Raw genomic sequence first — 20,367 nt, forward strand, 5'->3', positions numbered from 1 at the left:
CAATGCCATGGATGCAATGTCCTACATGCTGCTGTGTGCTCAGTCAATAAACTTGGAGGCAGGAAACTTATTTATGTGCTTATTATCCTTCATAATAACCATATAAATGCCTAGAGATTAACACCTGTTAGCCATGCATATCACTGATACAATTTAAACTGCACTGTGATAAAACACGACCCCCTACACCAGAGGTACTGAGGCACAGAAGGGAAAGACAGACTTTCAGTGCCTGCTTAAGCTGCTCAACACTTATTTAAGAAAAACAGAGAGAGAAAAAAAACTTGTAGACACACATGCAAAAATCTGTTATGGGGTGGTGGGGCAGAAGAATCTGGTTTTAAACATACTGACCAGCTCTGTTGGTAAGAGAACCAGGCACCTTGGATTCAAATTTCATGCTCTCACCACTAAACCACAGTCCCTGCAGAGCATTTAAGTAAAGCTGTAAAATGGAACATCAAACAGCAAATGCAAAGCTCTAGGATGTACTTGAATATTATCAAGAGCATTCAGCTAATCAGATTTCTTCTTAGCTAAACAAACATAAACAAAAGAGAAATTACTACGCACAGTAGAATATCATGGGGATCTCTACATGATTACTACAAGGGGAGAGAGAGTGTGTTTCTGTTACAAACTAAGAATGAATGACAAAAACAAGATACAAATAAACTCAATAACAAGCAGTGATGAAATACAAGTCAACTATGTTTGTGGCTAAACAAAATGGTTTAATCTTAGTTACAATTTCATAATTTAGTGGTATGAGATGTAAATGCAAAAGAAGATTAACTCTAAATAGTTCTGACATTAGATCATTGCAATATAAGTCTCTTGAGAGACATGCTATTCCTCCACAGCACTGCATTTCATTGTGTGTTTTTTCTCATTACATATCCACCAAACTTAACTGTGGCTTGAGGTATTTTTAAGATCAAGTCCAGAATGGCACATGCTATGCTGAACCTCAAAAACATAGAATCAATTACCACTTTGTGTAGAAAAAGAAACTTTGCATCGAAAATTTTACATGGAAATTGTTATACTGAGCAAAAGCATTGCTCACTCCAGCAGCAATCAATGCTTTAGAGCAAGGTATCAGAAACCTCTTCGTGGCAAAGGCAAATTCATCTCCCCATTAAGAGTATTCCCAGTCTGTGACACTCAAGGCTGTATCTAGAAGCATGAGATGAAACTATAACCTTAATCAGAAAATTTGTATTTTTGTATTGCTATATAAAAGTATTACCTACTTTATCATTCAATAGTCAAACCTCAGATTTAGCAGGAATGGCTATAGGGGCCTGCTGTGGTGAACACCTGTCTAGTTGCATGACACTGGCACGATCATTTTATTTTCTTCAACCCCTATGCCATGAGTAAAAAGAGAATATCACTTGTGACTTGTTTTTTCAGAGGTACTAAGCAGCCCCAAATGTCATTCTCTTTTACTTTATTTTGTAACCCCAGGACTCCACTTCTACCCCTGTAAGAGATACCCATCACTTCAGAGAGACGCATGGGAAAGCATCCTGAGCACTCTAAAACACTATCACGAAACAGAAGAACACATGATTTTCAAAGACACAATCACAGTAATCATGTTATTAAGAATAAGGTCACTGGGTTTGCTAACACCACATAATCAGAAATCATGGTGGATGAAGTACCATTGCTACTAACCACTCCACGGGGTCTTCTCCTGGAATTTGAAGTGTCAGTGCATGTATTTTTTTTGAAGCTGCCCACATCTATGGATATGAACTACACGTGTAGCTGCTTATCAGCTAGAGTGCATACACTGAGCTCCCAGCAAAGATAAAAGCAACAGAATGCAGATGAAAAAAAAAAGTTGACTTTAGTAATTAGAAAAAGGCAGCTGCAGCTAATAAGGAGAAGGAATGTTAAACTGAGACCTTTTTATTTTTTTTTTTTAAACTTACTACAGCTGAGACACAGAAGCCAAGTAAATCACTGGACTCTTTCACTCCATGACTTCTGGTAGAGAACTGTGCACAGAAAAACCACTGCAGCTGATCTGGTAGGAACACAAGCCCTAACTCTTAACTTAACGAAAAAAATCTTCGTTCAGGTCAAGCTTTGGCAAAGTCTAATCCTTCTCAGGTGACATTACATGTATTCGACCACATCCAGTTGATCTCTTCAAATATTTTCCTTCCTCTCCTCCTTAAGCCTTCCAGTGTGTTTAAGTAGCACAGACTAATGTTATTTTACCCAATGAGCCTCATGTTACATCAGGCTCAATATGTAGAAGTTTCACTTAGTGCCTGCTTGGAAAGCTATTAGAGAAAACAATATAAAACCAAGTCTCTGTTCAGACTCAGGTTTAACAGAGTTACATTTCACCCCTTTTCCAAAGCCAAAATAAACCCTACATATTGATGCCACCGCTAATTACAATAACTGAAATAAAAGTTGGAAGCAGCAAGACTTTTTCCAGGAGTCTGATGAAAGAGCTAAAAGTAATTAAGTTCTCAAATACAGCATTAGCAAATTGGCAACAATATCCCAGAGCAAGCACCACCTCAAGAATATCTGCTATGCCCGAGACAGATTGACATCACCCCCAGATTTACAACAAAATGAGTGACACCAGAGTTAGGTCTAGCATCATAATTATTATATTCAGAGTACACTCTTTGGTATCTGTAAATACTTGAGAGAAGAAAAATGGGTGAGCAAGGAACTCAGGTGATGCAAAATTAGCATGACATAGAATCTTCTTTTTATGACACTCTGTGCTACTGCTAAATACCAAGAAGCTTCTCTGGGCTGATATTAGCACTCCAACAATGTTAAGGGGATTGCAACTGTACATGATTCAGTCACTAAGGATTCCTAAAGGGAAATGGATTGCCTGTTCCCTCTCCACATCTGGCTATAACTAAAAAGAAAAAAGCAGGCACAAGCCAGGTACCCAATATATTTCCAAACCACCTCTCACAGAACAGCTGAGGTTGGAAGGAACGCCTGGAGGTGAAAGGAACCATTTGCTCCAATTACCCTGCTCAAGCAGGGACAGACAAATGCAGCTGCCCAGGACCACACGTGGATGACTTCTGAGTATCTCCAAGGGCAGAGACTCCACAACCTCCCTGGACAAGACATGCCAGTCCTCAGTCAGGACTGTGAAAAAGTCTTTCCTGATGTTCAGAGGGTACCTCCTCTATTTCACTTTGTGCTCATTGCTTCTTGTTCTGTCACTGAGCACCATTGGCAAGAGCCTGGCCCTGACCTATTTGCACCCTCCCTTCAGCTACATTGATGAGAACCCCTCTGAGCCTTCTCTGGCCTGAACAGTCCCAGCTCTCTCAAGCTTTCCTCACAGGAGAGATGCTCCAGTCCCTTAATCATCTTTGTGGTCCTTTGCTGAACTCTCTCTAGTTCTGAGGAGCCCAGAGAAGGACGCAGCATTCAGCTGTGCTTCACCAGTGCTGACTAAAGGAATTACCTGCTAGCAATCCAGACCACCATTATCCTTCCTTGCAGCAAGGGAACATTGCTGGCTCACATTCAGCACAGCATCAACCATGTCCCCCAGGGCCCTTTCTGCCATGCTGCTTTCCTGCTGATTGCCCCCCAACTTATAGCGATGTGTGGGGTTGTTCTTTCCCAGGTGCAGGACTTTGTACTTCCTGTTGAACTTTGTGAGGTTTCTTTCGATTTCTCCAGCTTGTTGATGTCCCCTGGTTTGGGGATACTTTCCATAACACTGCTGGTGCAAGATGCAAATAACAAGACTTTTTTAGGAGAAGAACAGACAGTATCATCCTCTTCTTGTACTCAAAGCTGAGCCAAACTAGATTCCCTTTGACACAATACAGAAGTCTTTCTATTGGGTTGCAGAGACCATGCAAAAGAGATGGATAGAGCATGTACAGCACAAATGCAGAAAGAAAAATTGTCTTTCCTGCTCAAAGAGATGCAGATGAGGCTGAACACTAATCTGAAGTGGAGGAAATACTTTTTTTGCGCAAGTACATGCCCTCAACACAGAGGGACTACATAATCCAGTGAATATGGACAAGTCTGAGAATCAAAACTAGAGGTCAGACACTCAACTTTGTCCCAAACCACTAATAAAAAGGTTATTCTATGCCTCTTCTTCTTCTCCATGTGCCAGTTTTGTTTACCTGAACCCGTCAAAAGGAGTATATATATATTTTTGCTACTCCACATCTGTACAGCACTAGAGATACAGGCTGTGTAGAACTACGCGGTCTACAGGTTCTGTTCACCTAAATAAAAGATTTTGCAAATTTGCTTCTCAGTTTCACACCACACATTTTGCATCAAGGCAGGTCATAGCTTTCTACTTCTATAATAATCTATATTTTAAAAAAACCTAACCAACCACAAAAAAAAAAAAAAAAACCAGAGTATACTGGAGTCAAAGTAAGCTTTATAGCAAAAAAAAAAAAAGTTACCTTAAACACTACCAAAAAAATACGAGAGATTCCTCTCATTTTAATTCCTAACTATAGCCATAAGCATTTCCTAAAACTGAATTCCAAAACATCTGAAGGGCACAGATGAAATTCAGCGAACTCTGAGACTAATAAAAGAATTATGATATGCACTTGTAATTCTGCAGTTCCATTATAGCTAGAAAGAGAAACCATGACCCAGTGTCGTCTCAGCATCAGCAAAGATGCTGCATTCCAGAATATTGCAATAGTGCTCTAAGAAAAAGAGTTGGAAGCCAAAGCACCTGTCTAGAAGCACCATTTCAATTAGATGCTTATATTATTTACATCCCTACTGCCATAATATTAACATTTCACACTGGGAAGCTGCTTAGCATTTACAGAAAAGAGGGATTTCTTTTCTGTTACCATTTGCATTGATGTATACATATATGAACCACAAGTTTTACAGGTAGAAAGACTAACAATGAAAGCAATCCCTCTGACATCCTGAAGGTACCCTCTTACCAGGGAGGCAGAATTTCCAACACTGAACCATGTCAGGTAAAACCAAACATATGATCTACTCATGTACAATCAATATTTGCTGAACAACTTTAAAAAGACCAAGACAGATGCATGAAGGCCAGGCATAGTTTGCATGGCCCAGGCAAGGAACTTAAGTTGAACAACTGTCCTGCAGCCGCAGGAGTAGATCACAACAGCAAAGGCATGCAGCTACCCTACTCTAAAAGGTGCCTTCCCTCAGATGTCCCTCAGAATGTCAGTTTTCCTTGCACTCAGCAAAGTAAGGGAGAGAACACTGACCATTTTGGAGAAGCCAGGAAATCAAATTTAGAGGTAAAACCACCTCCTGAAAATGTTCCTGGTGAAAGTAAAACATGTAACCTGATGCGGACAGATAAATAAACAAACTCTCTGTGAAATGCTCTTTGGGTTTTGATTTCTTGAAAGAGCGAAGCATCTCAGATCAGAGGCTAGTTGTAAGTATTTCACAATAATTGCTAAAAGCTTTAAGCAAACTACAACCAGCAGCTGCTGTGTTGTTGTGCTGTGAACACAACCTAAAGCACCTCGTGTGCATCACAGTGATTGTGCCAAGCTACAGTTACTCTTGCTGAGTCAAAACTGAATCCATGCCCACCACATTATCAGTGTGCACTGTGTAAACTGAGACGTAAACCAGGTCTGAACTAGCTCTCATGAAAGGCCAAAGAACATATCTGCTATAGGAAGGAAATCTAGGACAGATTTCTGATTTCTGCTCTGGCAACCTTAGTTCAGAGGCTGTCGTCTAAGCAGGGCCAGCACTACAGGGCCTCACCTCAGCTGGGACCCTCAAGTACCAACTCAATATAGATAAAGCAAAAGATGATAAAACTTTAATTCCCATTCAAAAGAGTCACAGCTATATGCTAGCCAGTGGAAACACTGTGCAAGTTGGAAGGTTTATAATAAAAACATATTGTATCTACCAAAATTTTTGAGTCATTCCAGAAAGAAGAAAGAGCGAATCAGCAATATCTATCTTTACTAAGCACAATTGCTGTTTCAGTTGTTTGCATCTTGCCCATAAAGTATGGACGTGATGGGTGTTGTCAGCACTGCTATACACATGCAGATTAATCTGTGCATGCACAACAACCATTTGTCTGATGTGGCTAGTTTGGGGTTTTTTTGGTATTCCAAAGGTGGCAACCATACGGCTGAGAAGACCATACATTACGGCAGAGTATATGTTTGTGTGCAACATATTTCAGCCAGCATTTCAACTCAAAAAAGAAAATTATGTGCTTGGATCAGGAAGTTTATATTTCATGGCAGCACTGCAATTCTCTAAAACAAATACACTTGTCCCTTTGCAGTGTAAAAGCAGTACAAGTATCTTCCAAGATAAAAAGGTACAAACTGTCTTCATTGCTGCACATGGTCTACTTCGGAGTTAGTGCTCATGCAACTGTCCAGTGATTAAAAAAACCCACCAACCTAAAAGCCAATATCACAAACACTACTTATTTTCCAGGTCCCTTCCTCCACCTCACTACATATATGTTTGGGTCTGTTTTTCATCAAGATGGAGAAAATCTTGACAATTATCACAAAAAATATAGACAAAAGTTTCTGCAAGGTAAATGTGAGACTCAGTCCCTAAACCATACATTTTTGATTATTTTTAGATTTAAATCCTAGAGAGAAAAAATATTTTTAAAAACAGAAAATCATAGTAGAAGTACTTTTATGATATTTTGGATCTGTGTTAACTATACATGAGGTTTGCTGTTATCCTCATCAAATAACACACATAATTCCACTGAAAGTGGGGGGGGGGGAGTGTTAGAAACACAATTCACAATTACAGAACTTCACAACTCTTCTAAATATTCTTTGTACAACCTGTAATTGCTTACATTTCCCTAGTTACAGTCTTATGAACATCCCATAAAATCAACAAAAAAGGAAGGAAAGGATACAGCATTTCCTCATAAAAGGACAAAATCTTAAGAGATACATCAAGTACTTGACACTGAAATTTGTGTTTCAAAAAGAAATACATAACAGATTAATTACTGAAACAAAGAACGTGAAGGTTTTTTGCACTTCTCACCAGATCTTAAGAGATGGGATCTTAAAAGCCTCTCATTGATCATATAATCAAGGTACCTCAAATACTAATTGCTTTTCTTTCCCATAAAAACTAATCTCTTCCCCACACTACAGTTCTAGTCCTTCTTTTACATCCTTTTGCATTTCACAGTTTGCACATTCAAGTCCACAAACAAGAAGAAATGTCAGAAAATTTAATTGCCAATCTTTCGTATGCTGTCCCCTAAAAAGAAATTTTAAGCAACACTGAATGTAAGTTACAAGCACTTGGATCAAAATAGGATAAGATTAAAGCAGAGGTATATAAATTCACTGGAGCATTTCATTCAAGGGTATTTAGGTAGAAACACAAGGATGAGACAGTATGTTCTCTACACATCCAAAAATGCTAGCCGCTGCTCCATGGACCACAGTTTGACAGACAAAGGTCAGAGATGTGTGTAACTGTTTGAAATCAAAGTATTAATACACAGCAATCCCAAAGTAAGGACATACAACTAAAGTCTCAAATCCTTTTAGGAGGAAGATCTACAGAGGAAAATATCATGATATTCCATCATTTCACAAGAGTTACACCTGTCTTCTCCGTTCCATGTTCAGAATATGGGTTTCATACCAATTAAGTATTTTGAAATAGTATTATGTATAAATACCAATTTCTTGTAATTCCTCCATCCCACCCACCCCCTCCACTGCAGAAACTTCATTGGAAAGGTGACACTAGAGTGTTGGCAAATTCATTCTTTGACTCTTGCCTCTCCTGTGTTTTACACTGGGTTGCACCACTATCTGCCTTTTTGGGGCATACACTGCAGAGACCACCACCCTGACCCCTTGCAACTTCCTTTCTCCTCCGAGTTTTGAAAAGTATTAGTGAAAGTGAACAGGAGCCAAATACAGAGAGAATAAAGTGACACAGCTAGAATTCAAGTCAGACTTACAAGTGACCTTACTGCCCACAGATATGCGAAGTTCAACAAGGGTAACACTAATGTCTGATCAGTAAGTGGCCTTTATGGATGGAGCTGCCTGGACACAGCCACCGCGTAGGCAGAAAGAGAGCCCTGCATCTGCCATATGGTGCTCCAAGCAAGAACCAACTGACACTTCAATACCTCACTTCCTAAGATGTATTAGTTAGAATCTAAGTATCAAAAAGAAATACAAAGCCTGTTCCACGCTCTACACCAAAAATTACTTGGAAACAGGATTTAAATCCATCCCTACTGTCCCAAAAAAGCGACAGAGTTAGTCTTCTTGCACAAAATTACTTTGCAGCACCACACTGACACTTACCAAAGCATTACATCTTTGGTGTCAGTACTACATACTACGAATACAATGAGTATACAAACCATGGCAGCACCTAATTTCAGTGTCTAAAGCAGTCCATGATGAACGGATCAAGTTGTTACATTTGGGCATTATCAAAAGCCAACACATATGAAGTCATGCTTTTCACTAAGAAAAGGATTAGCAAATACTTGGAGCCTAGACAAATACAGAAGATTCTCCAACTGTGCCTGAACAAAACTTTGAGATGAAAAGAAAGGGCATGCTTGAGGAATTGAATTATTAAAAAATACCCAAAACTAAATCAATCTCTAATATGGGAGAAATTACCACTTTCAGGGACTGTATCTGTTAAAGTTAAGATCTGCACTAACATATAATTTTAATAAGAGTGGTGGATCCTTTCTCACTGGGGACTGATTTCAGTTTAGTTTAGGGGCTAACACTGAAGAAATGTGTAGCTGAACTACACTTCAATTACAGATAGAGGTAATCAAGTAATTTTATTTTATATTTATTTAGTTAGGGGTATGCTTTGTCTGATCAAAGGCAGGCACCGACCATAGGATGAGTTAAATTGTACCAACAGTTTGATGGACTGCACCAACTAGGACTACATCAATTATGAAAGAAAATGTAGACCTTCATTCATGTTCCAGATAGTTACATGTCACATGAATCCCACCCCGGAGTTCATAATCAAGGATGCATTTTTGGAAAGGATGTTACGGTGAGCTATAAGCTTTCAAGGTGGATGTACAGTGCACTGGGCAATGTTTTCAGCCTGTGATGATCTGCAGGTTTGACTAGGCAGTCCCCCTAGCTAGCTGAAGTTTTTGGTATTAAAAAATAGCTAGATGATCAGAAATGAAATGCAGACCTCCATGGGATAATCAGAGTCTTGGCAGAAAGAGCAAGAGCAAGAAAAAACACAACACAGAAACAGCCTACAGAAAGACCATTGTTTATTTCTTTATTCTTCAAATTTTGATAGCAAGCACCTCTTCCACTTTCTACCTTTTAAATAATTTCATATTTTTCATTAAAGGCCGCTTATGTAAACAACACCATGCTAACACACTTTATCATAGTACTTATGCTGGCCTGTATATTGTAAATACACATTGAGTTGAGAAACTGCATTCTTGCTGTTATCACCACAGAGTCCCTATATTAGTGTAGAAACTCACTTTCAGTGTCTGTCATGCATTTTGAGCTGCTTTAGGGACAGTCTTCAGCCAAGCCTTAGAAAATGTGTATCCCCTCCATCCCCCAAAAGGGGAAAATATAGAGTTAAGCCAAGTTTATCAAGCACACAAATCTAAGTTCTTCATCACAGTGGAAATCTCACAGGAGGTTTTAACACAAAAGCATGTACACAGACTTCAAGGTCTGATCAGGCACACCCATCTAGCCCAGCATCCTAACCCCAAGTGACCAATAATGGAACCTAAAGGGATGGATACAGGCAAGGAAAAGCGCAACACAGCAACACAGTGCCAGAACACGCTCCCCATTTCTAGTTTCCACAATAACAGGTCTTGGGACACGCAAAGTCGACAGATGCATAGGACCTGCCCCAAGGTATCCTGCCCAGCCTCTGGCTGCTAAAGAGGGTCATGTACATACCAAGCCCAGAAGTATATCTTTTAAATATCATAAGCAGCACTACAAACCTACTTTGGGAAGCTGAATCAAACACCTAAACTTAGATGTCTGTTTTGACAGTGAATCCTGCTCTTGGTGTTTTGAGCATCTTTCCTGCAAATCTTCACAATCCATTTGAGCATTGTTTATCCTCAGTAACACTGCATCATTAGCTAGTTCAGTATTCAGTCATTCACACAGAAATTTTGACTTCTGTCAGTTTAAGAAACTTCCTCAGATGTACCCAATAGTAAGTGTAAATAGCCAAACGTTTAAAAGTTTTAACTTTTCAATGATTACAGTGCTAGGATATCCTAACTGCTGTAGTAATGATGTAAGTATAAAGAATGATTAGTGACTATCTTAAGTAGGGGTCTGAGGAACAGAAGCTACACCCTAAAGCATTTCTTACTGATCATGAGTGCCTGGAAAATCACCACTTGTGTTAGCACATCTCAGTTCTTTCCCAGGGTCTGTTACAACTGCTTAATGTCACACCTGAGGAAAAAATGTATATCCAAGTACAGCTACCACATAAGATTTTAAGTCTTAAACCACAGATAAAAAGTTAACTGTCTTCCAAATGTAACATGCGTTTCAACCTCAAAGAGGTTTTTGGATAACGCTAGCAAATTAAAAGGCATTCTTTGCAATATGACTTTTTTTGAGATAAATTACTCTTTAGGCGCTAGTACAGTCCTTGTAAAAGTAGATGTGGTATTCATTTCTATTAAGTATTTCCAACACAGGCTCTTTTTCCCTAATGCTCAAATCATCTATCTTTCCCAAAGCCTGACCACACAATCCATCTGAGACAAGTTCCAAGACTATCCCAGTCTCAGGTAAGTGCCTTGTGAGGAAAGCTAAATCACAATACCCAATATCCAAGCAGGTTTTTCTTCCAGTTGAAAATCCATGTAACAGCTTCCTATATTACTAACAGGTTTGTGGTCAAGATTCTCATCTTACATTAAGATGATAAAGATTTAATTGACATAATTTTGAACCCAGTGACTGTGTCCCTCCATATATGCATATTCTTCTATAAGCACTGTACACAAAGCTATATTGAGGTCTGAGAAACACTTGGGAAATTTCCTGCCCCCGGTATTCCTCCTGTTTCCACCTGTGGATATTTTGCCATCACCACTGTCACTTATTATTCACCCGTTGCAGGTATTCCACCTTTATGTACCTCTAACACAGAGTGTAAGTATCTAGGAGATAAGTATTCACCTTAGCCCTCATGACACTCCATGAACAGGAACTAAATGGAAAGACAAATATTTTACAGCCACAAGTTTTGATTTCTTGGATATAAGCAACTTCTGGTTTAACTATGTGAATGTGTCCCATTCACATCTTTAATTATTCCAATGTTGGTCTCACCAACTGTAGAGAGCCTCTCTGTAGACTCCTGAGTCTTCCCATCAATGCAGGCACTGCTATCATATTGACTTTTTTCCCTCGGGGAATTTTGTTAGCATCTATTTTTTGACGGCTGTTTATAATGATCCCTATAATCTCTTCTGTCAAAGCTTTTGCAGAATACCATCACACCTCCCAGTAAGCCAGCCTGAGGGTCTTCATTTCTATGTACCCCCATTTTGATTTGTGGTACTCTTTGGAAAAGTTGTTTTCATTATGTCTCAAAACCACTAGTCTTTCATGCACCCTGTGATATTCAGCAAAATGCTAAGACATGAAGCTGCCCATCTTATACTGACTGCTAAAGAGAAATCTGAAAAAGAGATATAAATTTTCATTGAAGAAGGCTTACAAGAGAAACAAAAAATCAAGTCATACAATTCAACAAGAAAAGGAAAGACTAGGCTAAACCAGCTGTGATATTACACCACTGACCTTTAAGCTAGGTAACCCGTAAATAGGTTTTCAAATATCTTCTGCAGGAAAGGCAAAAAGGCCATAATTACCTGCTCAGGGCAGAGACTTCCAGAGGGAGAATTTGGTGGGGTGTTTTAAGGAAAGTAATGTTCTGTTCTGAGCAACTATGCAAAGCAATATTCTAATGAGCTGAAAAAGTAACTAAGAGCAGCAATGGAATAAGCAGAGCCTCTTGATTATTATAGATTTATCCAAAAAAATTTAGTGAAGTGACATTGACTAACAAAGCATGAATCAATGCCAGGTAGGAACCACTTTCTAAACCCTATTTTATTATTCTGCTTCTACTGCAATGTTGCAAGACTTGGTTTGGGAAAGGGTTCCAAGCAGATGGTGAATGAGGAACTCTGGGAACATTCCCCCAAATTTACTTAATTCTTCTTTACTAGAGTATTCTACATCAGCAACTAAGCCACACAAATGCCAATACGGGCATATATACTTAAAAGTTTATTGTACATTTAGCTGCTTTAAAAAAATCAGCTACACATGATACTTGTCCATAATTCCAGACTGAATGCAATTGATTCCTACCACACAGGAGACTTAATCTATGCCAAAAATTGTATTTCATTAAGAAAACGATATTATGGAGCATCTGAGATCATGTAACAGACAAAACAGAATGCCAGAGAAATTTTGACTGCCAGTACCCCACAGTGACTGCCTGATTATTTGCAGATGGGATATGGAAAAATTGTGAAATTATTGGAATTTTGGGTCCTGTACGAAAGCATTACTTCAGACTGGATGTGTCATGGCAAATATCTATTATAATTTAAATACGTTCTTAGATTTTGCTTTCCGTGCTTAACACTGGCTATGCTTACTTCTTTAGACTTACTAACTGAAAAAGACTACATTCTTCAAAGCCCAAAACAAAACCCTTAGGTGATAGCATGAAACAGTGCCAGTAAGTCAACTATCAATACTGATTGTATTTATCCAATAATTAAACTAGAAACTAATTTAAATCAATCTCCTTTGGAAAAGCCAACTGTTCAACAAGCACAACAATTGGTCTAGGATCAATCAGTGAACATGAGATCAATTAAAACCAGCTTAAGTTTTTGTAGGAGGACAATTCACACAACTTGAGTTAGATGTCTATTCATTTCAGTACTCCCACAATGCAGCCCCTTAAGCTCTGTTGTAAAGCAGAAATACCACTATCACCCTCCGCTGTCTAGCCAGCACTCTAAGTAGTTCCACATTTAATTAAAGACACAGTATACCCTTTGTTAGCACAGATAGTCTGGTCACTTTAAAGGACTGCTATCGTTTTAGCCACACACACAGAAATTATACTCTGGAAACCATCTGTTGAAAAACTATCAAAACTAAATTGCTTTACAATTTTATTTGTACCTACTCTGAAGGTGATACATGTATGAAAGTGTAACCGTTCTTCTCACGGTTTTATTATTTGTAGCACTTAACACTGAAGATGTTAAGTCCCTCCCCTTCCAAATAATACCACTAAAAGTGCAATTCTTTCAGAAATACGGATTTCTCAGCAGCTTGAGCCACCTGATTTTCAGCTAACTTTAGAAATGCAAAGGGGAGGCATGGCCGAGAAAATAACAGGAAAAGGCATAGAAAAATAATTCAGATTATGTGGATAATAAAAACATTTTATGAAAAGGTGAACCTCCTCACGGCTCAAAAAAAAAAAAAAAAAAAAAAAAAGTAAAAAAGAACCAGCCGAAGTCTCGGCCAGGCTGCCAGCCGGAAGGCGCTGCAGTAACCTCTCCGTCCGCACGGGAGCTGTACTGGCACATTGCACCGCTCCGGCTCCCAAGCTCCGGCATCCCGACACCAGCGTTTAGGGAAACAGATGAAGTCCCAACGCACCGTTTATGTCTTTTTCTCAAAGGGATCTGCACGTTTTCAGCAAAGCTGGCGGCACAGAAACGCCCCGGGAGCTGTGCAAGGCGCGGTGCGCTCCGCCGCCGCGGCTCTCCCGGCGGCCAAGCCCCGCGGGAGCGGCACGGCGGTGCCGGAGGATGGAAGGAGAGAAGCCGCCTTTCTGCCTCGGAAACGTCCACGGAAAGCAGCCTCAAAGTCCGTCTCATGGACACGCGAGTCTTAACTGCGCGGGCTAACAGCGATCCCCCGGCCGCCGTGAGCTGTTGGACGAGGAGCGACGGCGACATCAGCGACGTCCCCGGCCCGCTACGGACCCTCCCGTGGGGGGCAGCTCCCAGAGAGACTCCGGCTCCACCGGCCCCGCGGGGAGGACACGTCGTGGGGGCCGGGAGCCGTGCGCCTACCGCTCGACTTTCTCGTCCCCGGCAGCCCCGGGCTCCGGCCGGTCCCTTCCCAGCGGAGCTCACGTCCACGCCGCTGCTCCCGCTCGCGGCTCGACCTCCCCAGCAGGAGGGCGGCGGGCAGCCCCGCGGAGGGGTGGCCACGCCGGCACGGCCCCGCGCCCTGGGCTCGCCCCCGCTGCCGCCCCACGTGCCGGCCCGGTGCCCGCGGAGCCGGAGCGCGGCTCACCTGCCGGAGAGCGGCCCTTCCCGCTGCCCCGGCCGGCGTCCCGGGTGAGCAGCCGGCGCCACTCACCTCTCTTGCTGCGTCTCCAGCGGCCGGGCTGGCAGTGGCCGTAATCCATGCAGTTCAGGATGATCAAGGCAAAGGAGAAGAGGCGAAACTGCATCCTGGGCCGCTGGGGTGGGCAGCCTCCTCCGGCGGCAGCGAAGGGCGGCGAGACGAGCGGCGTGCGGGGCGAGGAGGGGCCGGCGGAGGGTCGCGGAGCAGCGGCTGCCGCTGGGGACCGCAGGAGTTTACACGCCTCTTGCCGCCCTTCTCGGGCGATGCGAACTCACCGCCGCTTCCAGCATCTCCCCTATGCTGCAGGGAGAGAGAGGTGAAAGGCTTGGCCCCGTGCTCTCCTGGTCCTCCCCTGCTCCGGCTCTCCCCAAAAACAGACAGAGAAAATCACAGCCCGGGTCGGGGCAGGAGCGAGACCGCGGAGCAGAGTCACCGAGAGCCCGAGCGTGTCCCACAGCTGCGGGCGAGTGCTGCTGCCGGGCCCCCGCGAGCCCCGGGACGGGCTGTCAGCCGGGGGACAGCGCTATTTATCCCGGCGCGGGCGCTCCCCGCCCACACGCGCTCAGGTCGCGGCACGGCGGGGCGAAGCCGTCCCCCCCCTACCTCCCGCGGCGCGGCCCCGCGGCCACCCCGTCCCTCCGCCGGGTCCCGAGCGCGGCTCCGCGCCGCGGGGCAGCCCCACGCGGGGCTCGGCGGAGCGGGCGGCGAGGGCTCCCGGGCACATGCAGATGGTGTCCGCGCCGGGCCCCCGGCCGCCCGCCTCCGCCCGCTCCTTTTATGCGGCGAGGCGGGGGCGCGGGCGGCGGGGCCGTGCGGGCTCCGCGGGGATGCGCGGCGGCGCGGGGCCGCGGTTCGTGGGTGGTGCCGCCGCCCCGGCCCTCCCGCCGCCCAGCCCTGGCGCCGCCCGCCCCGGCCCGCGCCCCCGCCTCCGCCGGGCCCTAACGCCAGCCCGGCCCGAGAGCCGCTGATGCTTTCGCCCGGAGGCTCTTCCTCGGCGGGCTTCTCCCTCTCCCCGCAAAGCCTCCTCGTCCTTTCTTTGCCCTGCTTAACGCCTGCTGAAACCTAGTCCTCCTCACTTCTCGCCCTCTTCTTTTTTATTTTTCCTTTCCCTTTTCTTCTTGATAATTATGTCTTTCAACCCTGGATTTAAGACCTTGATTGATTTATTCCACCCCCCACCTCACCCCCCCTCTTTCCTTCTGACTTCCTAAAATCTGATCTCACACTTTTCAAAGTCTCTTCCTTAAAACACCACTTTCATTGTCTTGGCAAGATGGCTCTAGAAGTCCTAAAGTGTGAGTTCAGTAAGTGATTTGTACGGGTTTCTAGCCACATCGCTACTTGGCAAAGCTATTTTAAAGCTAGTAAAATGGGAATCCCAACAGTACAGATAAGGAAGGCTGAAACAAGGGGAAAGCAAAAAGTTTCTAAGTGAATTTAGTTTTAATACAGGAGGCTCTGTTAATTCCTCATAACATCCACTACACTGACTCCACAGTGCCATTTATTTCTCTGCTCCTCACTCACAGCCTCACTGCAGGTATGGACAGACCGTGACTCTTTGCTTGTGGTGCTCATCCCGTTGTGCCTGACCTAATGAGCCCCGTAGGGCCTGGGGCTCTATGGAGCAGGTGCAAAAGCTGGGAGGCAGCGTGGGTCTGGCAAAGCTGGTGCAAAGCCAGGTTTCATAAACCCAGCTGGATCCAGGATTGATGCTGGGTCTGTGCTGGGTGTTTCTGCTCCTCCTTCTTGCCCCCTCCCCCCAAAACCCCGCGCCAATAACTCTGGTGCTGAAATACCTGAGCTGCCTCGGGATGGAGCCAGCTAGGTTCTCACAAAAGCAGATGTACTCTTTCCACAGCAGAGCTGGCCTCAGAAAGAGCATAACTGCATTCATGTGGCACTGTGCCTGAGCTAATACATCGTGTTAGACCCAGGCTGGCTTTTCATCCATGGCCTGAACAATCTAACCACAGATAAGTGAAGTCTGACTGTATGGTGTTTGCCATACCATCCTGAGACCTCAGAATTTTTGACTGCATTTATCATAAAATATTCCTCTGGGACAGAGAAGCATCAGTATCATCAGTTTCCATACTGAAGACTGAGTTACAAAGATAACTTGCCTGAAATCAAAAGGGGTGTATGAGAGAGTGTCAAAACTGTATCCTGAGTTTCCCAAGCTCTCAGATAGTTCTGTAATCCCTGTGCTGCCTTTCTTTATATTTTTCTAGTGTACAGTAGTAGCTCTACACTAGTTTAATCACTAGTATCAAATGCAAAGATTTTTTAAAGTCACGCTACAGTAGGGATTGAGTGCACTCTCAGCAAATTTGCAGAAGACACCAAGCTGAGTGGTGCAGCTGACACACCTGAAGGATGGCATCCATCCAGAGGGACCTGGACAAGCTCAAGAAGTGGGCACATGGGAATCTCATGAGGTTTAACAAGACCAAGTGCTAGTGCTGCACCAGGGTTGGGGCAAACCCCCAGTACCAACACAAGAGCAGCCCTGCCGAGAAGGACTTGGGGGTGCCGTGGATGAAAGGCTGGACATGACCCAGCAATGTGCACTGGCAGCCCAGAAAGCCAAAGATGTCCTGGGCTGCATCCATAGCAGTGTGGCCAGCAAGGAAGGAGCAAGGAGTTTCTGCCCCTCTACTCCACTCTCCTGACATCCCACCTGGAATGCTGCTGTCTCCAGCTCTGGGGTCCCCAGCACAGGAAAGACATTTTGTTGACACTTGTTGGAGTGAGTCCAGAGGAGGCCACCAAGATGATTAGAGGGATGGAGCACTTTTCCAGGAAAGCCTGAGAGAACTGTGATTATTCAGTCTGGAAAAAAGAAGGCTTTGGGGTGACCTAATTGCAGCCTTCCAGTACCTGAAGGGAGCCTACAAGAAAAGAGGAGAGAGACTTTTTACAAGGGCCTGTAGTGACACAACAAGAGGGGATGTCTTCAAACTGAAGGAGAGTAGTTCTATACAAGCTATTAGTAAGAAATATTTTACTGTGAGGGTGGTAAGACACTGGCACAGATTGCCCAGAGAAGCTGTGGGTGCCCCATCCCTGGAAATGCTGAAGGCTAGGTTGGATGAGGCTCAGAACAATCTGGTCTAGTGGAAGGTGTCCCTGCTCACGGTAGGAAGGTTGGAACTAGAGATTCTTTAAGGTCCCTTTCCAGTGCAAGCCATTTTATGATTCTATGACATGAGTATTTTCTGATGCAAAATATTTATTTATTTTAACTGTCATTATGAGGTTAGAGTGTATGAGATCCCATTGTGTTATGCAGAGCACCAGGACCTTTCAGTGTTGTCATAATCTAAGAATTACAAGGATGTGACCTGTCAACTAATTAACACAGACCTAAGAACTCAGTCAGACAAAGTCAGTCTAGCTCACTGTCAGTGGTATCCAACTGGATTTGGAGTGGATACAAAGGGAAAGAATGCCAAAAAAAGGGCATGTATATGTGTGGTTTATGGTCTTTGTTTTCCCCAATCTACTTTCACAGTGAAACTTTCCTGTAAAACTTGCAACAGAGGCCGTAATTTATTTCACTCAAGTGTGTTTACTGGCAACTGGAGCTCTCTAAGATATGTAGTCCCTGTATCCACTCTAACTTCATGTGACATGTTATGTACCTTAGACAGCTAAAAGTGAGACTTTTTGCACCAGCAGTATCTTTAGAGTATGTGCTTGCAGTTTTGTGATGCAGAAATAAGAAGTGTACCAGCACCCTAGAGATCCTCCCAAGCTTTAATGCCAGGGAGAGAGAGATCAGACTACAAGAAGGGGAAATCAAACAAAGGTGTTAACTACACTTTTGTGAGGACTCCAGGAACTAATCTCCTTTACTGTTTCGCATCTACAAACCCATAATCATGAGGTTTTTACTCTACAACAGTTACCTAGAGTCTTGGAGTCCTTTGTGCAAACAGTGATATCAGGACCTCCCCACTAACACAACTCCACTTCTGGAAGCGTCTGAAATAAAAAAAAGAATGGACTTTCTGAAAGGTGTCTTGCTGACACTGAAGATTACTGAGGTCTCTCCAAGTGTGGTGTCAATGGCCTGGAAGCCAAACCAGAGTCTGCAGAGCCCAGAACATTTTTGCAGCCAGAGGGAAAAAAGTCAGATGCTCCAAGAGATCAAAAAGCAGGGGAAGGAAAAGTACTGGGATGAGTTCTGTAGGACATGGTAGCCCTTTGTCTCTGCAGCTTCACTTAAATGAACAGAGAGGAACTGACTGTAGGTATGGCACCTCGTGTGTGCTGTGGCTCTAATCAATACTGCACTCATTCTAAGGTGGGCTTTGTCAAAGTGAGGAACTGGGAAAATTATCTGAGTGTGTTCAATTAACAGAGTCATAGAAAAAACGCTTTAGTCAAGGCCCAAGTAGATGATGTGGCAATGATTGAAATACCAGATGATGATGGTCTGGGCAACAGCTTTAGCAATGGGGATAGCTAAGAATGGGTGTATTTTACATAGAGTATTCAAAACACTCAGCAGCCAAATTAATGTATTTGAATAGTGCTGAGATTATTCATTATGCACTGTTCAGAAATCATATTATTTTCTAGAACTAAATTTCAGTTCATAGAAAATTAATTTTTATGTGTTGTGCTCCATAGAGGTTTCACTGGCTGTAAAAGATCTTACCTTCTACATTTCAGCTGTATTAAAGCCAAAGCGCTGCTGCTTTTGCAATATAAAGTAATTGTAATTGAATCTTTCCATTCTTTATTTGGCTCCATAGGATGTGATCTGTAAGTATCCTAACTTCATCATCTTAAAATGAACAACACCAGGCTTTACTTTAAAAGAAATTTCTATATATTCTTGTAACTGGCCAACTCATTGCTACATGAAAGTCATGGTCTTTCCTAAGACCAGAATCTCAGCAGTAACATGTAAGTCTTAGCAGCCTTACATTGCAGTAGAAAAGATATATCTTTATTTTCCGTGAAAGAAATGAGTGATTCTGACAAGCTGTACACCTAACCTTCAAAAAGAAATATATTTATATACAACCCAGCTTCCAACTTTTTACTTCTAAGTCAATTTTTATCTCTTTAAGTTCTTAAAATACACTTACTTCATTAGTTCTTCAAAGTGTCATCTGAAATAATAATAACAATAATGGAATATTGTGGGGTATGCCCAGCCCCTGCCCTGGAGGGGTCTCTGCTGAGATAAGAGATTTTGTAATCGCCCAGCAGGACTCCCTGGAAAGGCAACCACTCCTTTGGGTCATGGCGAGAAAAGACAGACCCACAATCCTTTAGGAGACACTATGCAGATCCTTTGTAACCTATTGGCCTGTACCCATCCCAGATCCTCTGTAACCCATTGGTCCTTTACCCATCCCCTGTCTCCCTATAAAAGCTAAGGCCTCTGCCCCTGTGGGACAGAGAGAGCTCTTGTCCCTGGCTTCCTCCTTCACCGGAGTACGGACCCACAATAAAGCTACCTCTGTGCGGAACCAGCCGCACGAGCCTCTCGTCTCTCTCTCTGGCCTGGCTTGGCCTGGAGGCTGCCCTGCAGAGCTAAGCTGGAATCACGAACTGATATCACTAAAGAGCTGACAGTCTCTGCAAGGGCCCTCCTGCCAGCAGCTGAGGGAAGACACCGGGCCTTGGGAAGGCAATTCCTTTTGGGACAATCTCTCTGGACCGGTCACCTCTTCCTGGGTCAGAGCCACTGGCCCCATCACCAGCTGTAGTAGAATATTGTGCCCAGTTTGGGGTCTCCCAAAACCAGAGCAAGACCACTGGAGAACCACAATGTTTGGGGGCTGGAGCACTAGTCCTGTGAAGGAAGGCTGAAGAAGCGGGACTTGTTCACCCTGAAGGAGAGGATTTAGAGAAGACCAACAGTTCCTTTCCATACCTGCAAGGAGGTTAC

General features: G+C 43.4%; 1 protein-coding gene across 2 annotated transcripts in view; it reads right to left on the reverse strand.

Annotated features, from left to right (window-relative positions):
* RSPO2 (R-spondin 2) overlaps positions 1-15,218 on the reverse strand; it is a 113,568-nt gene extending 98,350 nt beyond the window's left edge. The window contains exons 1-2 of one of the 2 annotated variants that reach the window (XM_039549966.1): positions 15,057-15,218; positions 14,466-14,753 (exon numbers count right to left, since the gene is read on the reverse strand). In XM_039549966.1, coding sequence (XP_039405900.1) covers positions 14,466-14,559 — 94 coding nt within the window. In that variant the 5' untranslated portion in view covers positions 14,560-14,753; positions 15,057-15,218. The other variant, XM_039549967.1, reaches the window with a different exon arrangement.
* Positions 15,219-20,367: the final 5,149 nt, after the last annotated feature.

Source organism: Corvus cornix, chromosome 2 (assembly GCF_000738735.6).
Source record: "Corvus cornix cornix isolate S_Up_H32 chromosome 2, ASM73873v5, whole genome shotgun sequence".
NCBI lineage: Eukaryota > Metazoa > Chordata > Aves > Passeriformes > Corvidae > Corvus > Corvus cornix.